General features: G+C 39.5%; 1 protein-coding gene across 1 annotated transcript in view; it reads left to right on the top strand.

Annotated features, from left to right (window-relative positions):
• The first annotated feature begins 391 nt into the window (after positions 1-391).
• The window catches only part of rap1gapb (RAP1 GTPase activating protein b), a 55,900-nt gene continuing 49,822 nt past the window's right edge, over positions 392-6,469 (top strand). Inside the window, 1 exon segment of the mRNA XM_063910487.1 lies at positions 392-583. Coding sequence (XP_063766557.1) covers positions 540-583 — 44 coding nt within the window. The 5' untranslated portion in view covers positions 392-539.

Raw genomic sequence — 6,469 nt, 5'->3', positions numbered from 1 at the left:
GTAAGGTCTACAAATGTATTTTCCAAATAACCGCCCTAGAGAAAAGAGCTCTTGTGTGTCACATCGTGAGAACCACTTGTCATTGTTGATCAGTAGAGGGAAGTTGCCTTCACGACATTAGACTTGTAAATTTAAATATTTGTGTGCCCTCTCCCAGCTGGAAATGTGAACAGGATGGTCCAGATAGAGCCTGTGAAACAGTCCCGTTTGTTTCCAGGACAACAGGACAGCCAAACGCACCTTTCTCTTAATCTGGCAGATATAGCAGCTACTTATCCAGAGAGCAAAGAGGAGACACAAGAGAGGGAGGGCCGGGGTGTGTACACACATAAAATACTCACAGACAACACACACACACACTTGATCAGGGCTGAGACAAGGCGGGAGCAGAAAGAGTTAGAGGTGTAGAAACAGAGGAGAGGAGCATAGAGGAAGGAGCAGAGATAGAGACAGGTATGGCTGTTATTCTGTAGCCTCGTGTTGTAACCTGCACTGATATCCTGCTCTCACTTGGGAAGCCTCATCATCCGCAGAGCAAGATGTCTCAGAGGAAAAGGAGCTTCACATTCGGAGCTTATGGAGGGTAAGCTATCAGAGGATTATTCCGTCTGAGAGTACAGGTATTTTGGAGTTTGCCAGCTTTATGTGTGTGTGGCACTGTTTGTGTACCTGTTGCATTTTGTTGCTCAGGGACTTGCACAGCACCTGCTCAACAACTGCAGAACCGGATGACTCAGACAAGGTCATTGACTGACAGCACTCAGAATTTACAGCGTTTTTCAGTAATAGTAATTAAGGAATGAAAAGCTTTTGACATGCTCATTTAATGATCCACAAAGGGAGAGTTTTTAAGACTTTTCTGAAGTTGCTGGTGTGATGATGCAGAATACTTAGCAAGATAAGCTCAATGAATCACGGTGAGACTATCAGTGCAGTAGGGAAGAGAGTAGAAGGGAATAAGTCAGTCAAATAGTGCGAAAGAGGACATATTATGCACGTTTTAAGGTTGATTTTTATGTTTTGTGTCTTTTTAGTAATTTATTTACTTTTAAACAAAGATGATAACTCATCTCAGACAGTAGCATGCTTTAAAACAATTCTGAGGCACTTTAGAGATTGAAGAAGGAGGTCTGTGATTTATCAGGTTGGGTGATTAATGGAGGGGAATATTTTGTACAAGATAAATCGACATGGAGCACGATCTGTCAACAGGGAAGCTACTATCAAACTGTTTTGGTGGAGCTTCTTCATGGACAATGTGCAGGGGATGGTGTGGACAAGGACAGGTCGGGTTACATATATAAAAAAAAGTAAACAATTTTGTAATGCTAAGGTGTAGTTAATAGGACATATTATTCTCATTTTTAGGTTCAATATGTATATTGTTTGTTCTGTGACATACTGCCTGTTCTGCAGCACTGCTTTTCACCCTCTGTCTGATTACTGGCTGGCTCTATTGTGATTGATCAACCGCTTAGAGATGTCCCGCCCCTTAGCCTACGATGTACAGGGTGTTGGAGTCCAGGCATCGAGGAAACTTTGGGATTTTAGCCTTTTGCAGACCATGCACAAAAGAAGCCTATTTAACACACTGCAGGAAAGGGAAAACTCCCAAAACCAATAATGGGGCCCGTTTTTAAATAAAGTTACGGAAAGATGAACAAGATATACACTTATGTGAAGGGTGAAGTTTAACATATAGACTAAAACACTTCAAGTCAACCACTAGAGTTGACAGGGGGTGGTCTTCATCTTCTACAACACTCTGTTGGTCTGCTGGTAGGACCTTTTTAATCTGATGAGCTCTGATGAGGGTGCCACCTTTTTGAAATATCTTTCTGGATAAAAACAAATAAAAAATGAAGCATTGGCCATTCATCATCAACAATAATATTGAATTAGGAAAGTAGGGAGTGAGGAAAGGGAAGGTAAATGATCAGCCACATCTTCATTTCGGCGGCAATGAAGATGTAGAAATCTCATCAGCATGATTTGAAAGGAGGCCGCATAGGGGAAGGATGTGACTTTGTTTAGTCTTCAGTGTACTGTATGTGAGAGATTTTGTAAATGTTTGTGAATCTTTGAGTTATGAAAAGTGTTTTTGGTTTATGGGCATTGAGCCTCTCAGCAACGCAGCGCACTAGAATTCATGAGGCAATATAAAATTACTTTTACCATTGTGTTTTGCTGCTTGTGAGCTCTGCCAAGTCTGCCTGCAAAATATTTGAGGCTTGATCTGACATCACTAGTGGTGAGAGTCAGGATAAGAACTAGCCAGAGTGCACAGGAAGATACTGCCAAGGAAACTAGTGCTATGTAGGGTACGATAAACTACTTTTTTGGAACAGCAATATCTAAAAAAAACTGCTATCAATAGTTTAGAGAAAGGAAAAAGTGTTAGTTTGAAAAATGCACACCCTTAAATGTGATTTGAAATATCCTTGAAACATTTAGCTCTGAGTATTTATGTTAACCTTGTGAATAGTTGCATTGCACTGGATTTTCAGATCATGAATTATTGAATTAGCTGTAAGGTGGCCAAGTGGTCCTCACAACAGTTGTTTTAAAGGATGGCATTTATCCCTTAAGGCTGTGTTGAAATCTTACCAGAGTAGGACATGTTTATACCTACAGTGATTTAATATGGTGGCTTTTGCCTGTCACTGACACTATGGATATTATTGTTCTCTTATTAGACATTGTAGGTGGATTCCTTTTCTGATTCTAAAAGTATCTAAAGAAATGACCAAATACTTTTAGTAAGGAACTTTAAGTCGAAGAAATCGTCAGATCCCCAGCTGTAACATCACTACAGTTTCAGTTTTGTTTGTCAATGAAAAAAACATTTTGTATTTACTGTACCATTATTTACAGTAACTATTTCACATCACATGTTGACTCGAATGTAATGGTGCCACGGACAGCTCTGGCCTTGTTACGTTGCATGAAAGTGGTTCCCCTGAGTGTAACCGAGTGAGGTAGTGAGGTGAGAAACCATTGGATCAATGCATCCCTTCTTTCCATGCATTGTTAAAGGTTTGATAAGAATGTATTGATTCATTTAAAAAACAGGCTCTACTATGTAGGCATGTAAATGGTCTACAAAGGCTAGAATCCCAAATTTCCCATTGGGATTGTAGCCCAAAAGGAAGGGGGGGAGTTTCTCTCCCACACACTCCCCCCCTTCCTGAAATGCCTTGATTTTGTTTCCTTTTATTTTTTTTCTAACACAGTGACATCACTCTTGCGCTTTTATCGAACTAGCTCTCCAACAAATTGTGTATGATTTGTTAAGGGGAGGGACATTTCGAAGAGGTTGACGGAGAAGACGTCTTTGAACATTAAAGCATGGAAACATGTCACAGTAGAAGCACAAAGTATAAATATGAACCTAAAAAAGAGTTTTCTTTGTTTTATAAATGTAGCCAGCTGTTTTTCAGCCTGTCATTGTCCACACCGTCCCCTGCACATTGACCATGAAGAAGCTCCACCACAACAGTTTGATAGTAGCTTCCCTGTTGACAGATCGTGCGCCATGTCAATTTAACTTGCCCAAAATGTTCCCCTCCATTAATCACCAAACCTGATAAATCACAGACCTCCCTTTTCTATCTCTAAAGTGCCTCAGAATTTTTTTAAAGCGTGCTGCTGTCTGAGATGAGTAAGCATGTTTGTTTAAAAGTAAATAAATTGGCTTTTTAGTGTCTTATTTTAATGCTATCATTTATTTAGGTTGTTGCAGCAAAATTAGTTTGCTGTTTAAAGAAGATTCTCCAGGGGAAATTAGAGCCAAATGAATTACAGAGAAAGGGATTCTGGAACAGAGATGGATGAATGCGAGATTTGGATAAATAACCACTCTACATTTGTTTCAGCGCTTGTTTTCTTGCAGCATGATTTCCGCAAACAATTTCCTTGAAATTGCCGTTAGCAGAAAATAACATGGCTGATTCTACAAAACGCTTTCCAAACAGAGGAACAAAAAACAAATGGAAAGTGTGATCTATTAGAGCCTCAGTTTTAGTGCCTCTTTGCTAATGTGACATTATTTTTGTACTATGCAAATTCAGCGCATGCAATTATGACTAGCAGGAGCAAAGATTTAAAAACAATTCATGGCTGAGTACTGTGTGGGTGAACAGTTATTTTCAACATTGTTTGTTTTGTGTTCACTTTTTTTCTTAAACCTCCCACTTGAATTTAAATCCACAAACCATAGGAACAAGAAAGCAGTGCCTCCTTATACACATCCCTAAGCAAACTCGAATTTCCTATTTTGAGATGTGAGGAAAGATGACGAAATGGAGATTTGGATAAAGCTGATCGATTATTCTGGTGGTTATACACGCTTAGAAATATATCTATATAGTAAGTCAAGTCAGCTTTAAGCCTGAAGACAACTGCAGCGAAACAGCCAAGCGCAACTTCAGAGGATGGTGTGCAAAACCCACTGCTCTGTTTCAGTTTCCCTCGAATGTATTATACCTATTGGTGGAAAAGGATAGTGCTATTGTGCACTTAGTACACCTTTTACTCTTAGTCATTTTAGCAGTTTAGTGGTTTGTCTTTAATTATTTCATGGATCTGATTATTTGTTTTAGGCACCTGCATTCAAGATGCAATGAGGTTGCAGAATAATTTGGAAGTCGAAGAACAAAAGTTAGTCAGCTACTCTTCTAATAATTTAAATGAAACCAAATAATTACAAATATTCCCATTTTTCATTGGTTTTGATGTTCATAGTTCATGTTTAAATATTCACGACTAAACACTTAACAACTATTGTTTAAAATACAAAAAAGACTGCAAAAAAATCAAGTTAAAAGGTTGCGTTTTCTGTGTTCTATTAAACACATAACATTATCCATCTTTTACCCCTTATCCTGATTCGGGTTACAGAGAAAGCAGTTTCAACAGAGGGCCCCAAATTTCGCTTTCCCTGGCAACATCATCATCGAGCTCTGACTGAAGGATTCCAAGGCGATCCCTGGCCAGCATGGAGATATAATCCCTCCACCTGGTCCTGGGTCTGCCCCTCAGTCTCCTCCCTACTGGACGTGCCTGAAACACTTCCCAAGGGAGGTGGCATCTTAACTGGCTCCTTTTCAACAGAGGAGCAGTGGCTATACTCTGAGTCCCTGAGGATACCTGATTTATCCCTAAAGGAGATGTCAGCCACCCTCTGGAGAAAACCGATTTTGGCCGGTTGTATTTGCAATTTTGTTATTTCGGTCTTGACCCCATCGTTTATGACCCGTAGGTGAGAGTAGGAACGAAGATGGACCAGTACTGAGAGATTTGCCTTCTGGCTTGGGTCTCTCTTTGTCACAGCGGTGTGGAAAAGTGACTGCAATACCGCTCGTTCTGCTCTGATCCACCTGCCCATGTCACGCTCAATTGTCCCATGACCCGAGAACAAGATACTTGAACTCCTTCACTTGGTGTATAGACTCTACACGGGGTTGACAGTCCATCAGTTTTCCACTGAGAGATATAGCCTCTGTCTGGAGGCGCTGATACTCCTACTCACACACGTCTTAATCAAATCAAGCTCTTGGCATAGTCTGATTACATATTTTAACACTTTACACAGACCTTTTTTTAAAGTCTTTTTAGTCGTATTACTTTGTGTAAAGTCACATTTCTTGTGGTTATTTTCTTGTCCAGATAACATTGGAGACTAAATTAGTAGTGCTGTCAGTCAATTTCGGAGTCTCTTCAGCTCTTCACATGATTTTGAGAAGATTACAATTTTTATTATCAGTTTGCTGCTAATTTCCATCGTTTTCAAGCAAACCAGCCAAATTCTGACTTTACCCCACCAAAGGTTTGTTTGTCACTTCTACTAAAGCTGCATCCAATTTAGTCCAATTATTCTTTAAAAAACATTGATGTTGGTCTGGAAATTAAATTAGCTGGTGAATTTCTGGTTCGCTGCAATCTCGGATCTATAAACCAGCTTGGGTAAAAGTGGACTCGATTGAAAAAGAAAAGCTGTAGTTTCAAGTCATTTAGAATGATACCACTGTATACGTTAAATCCCCACAGACCGAAAAGTCTAGTTAACAGCCCTTATATCTATCGCATCTAGCTGAGGATGAGTGCTGATGTGTGATAATTACTGAAGTGCACTTGACAATCTTGTTCTAAATGGCAACGCTATAGCCTTTCCACTCAAAGAAAGCTTGATGAATACATTTAGCTGCGTTTCATATTGATTTTGCACATTAAACATGATTACGCAGTGCTTTCTGTCTGAATGGCTGTCTGTTTCCTAGTAGAGAATGAATAATCTTGTCATTTAAATGTACTTTACATGTCTTAAAAACATCTACAAAATAAACTCAACGGCTAGGCCAATTATGTTTCCTTCTACCTATTTGTGTGTCCTTTTACACAAGTATCATGTGTCTCCACAGTTTATGGAGGATGTTTGTTTATGTAACTGTCTGTTTTTCACTCCTGACTG

Source organism: Eleginops maclovinus, chromosome 20 (assembly GCF_036324505.1).
Source record: "Eleginops maclovinus isolate JMC-PN-2008 ecotype Puerto Natales chromosome 20, JC_Emac_rtc_rv5, whole genome shotgun sequence".
NCBI classification, from domain to species: Eukaryota; Metazoa; Chordata; class Actinopteri; order Perciformes; family Eleginopidae; genus Eleginops; species Eleginops maclovinus.
The sequence above is the reverse complement of the archived record's forward strand: the minus strand, read 5'-3'. Positions and strand labels throughout refer to the sequence as shown.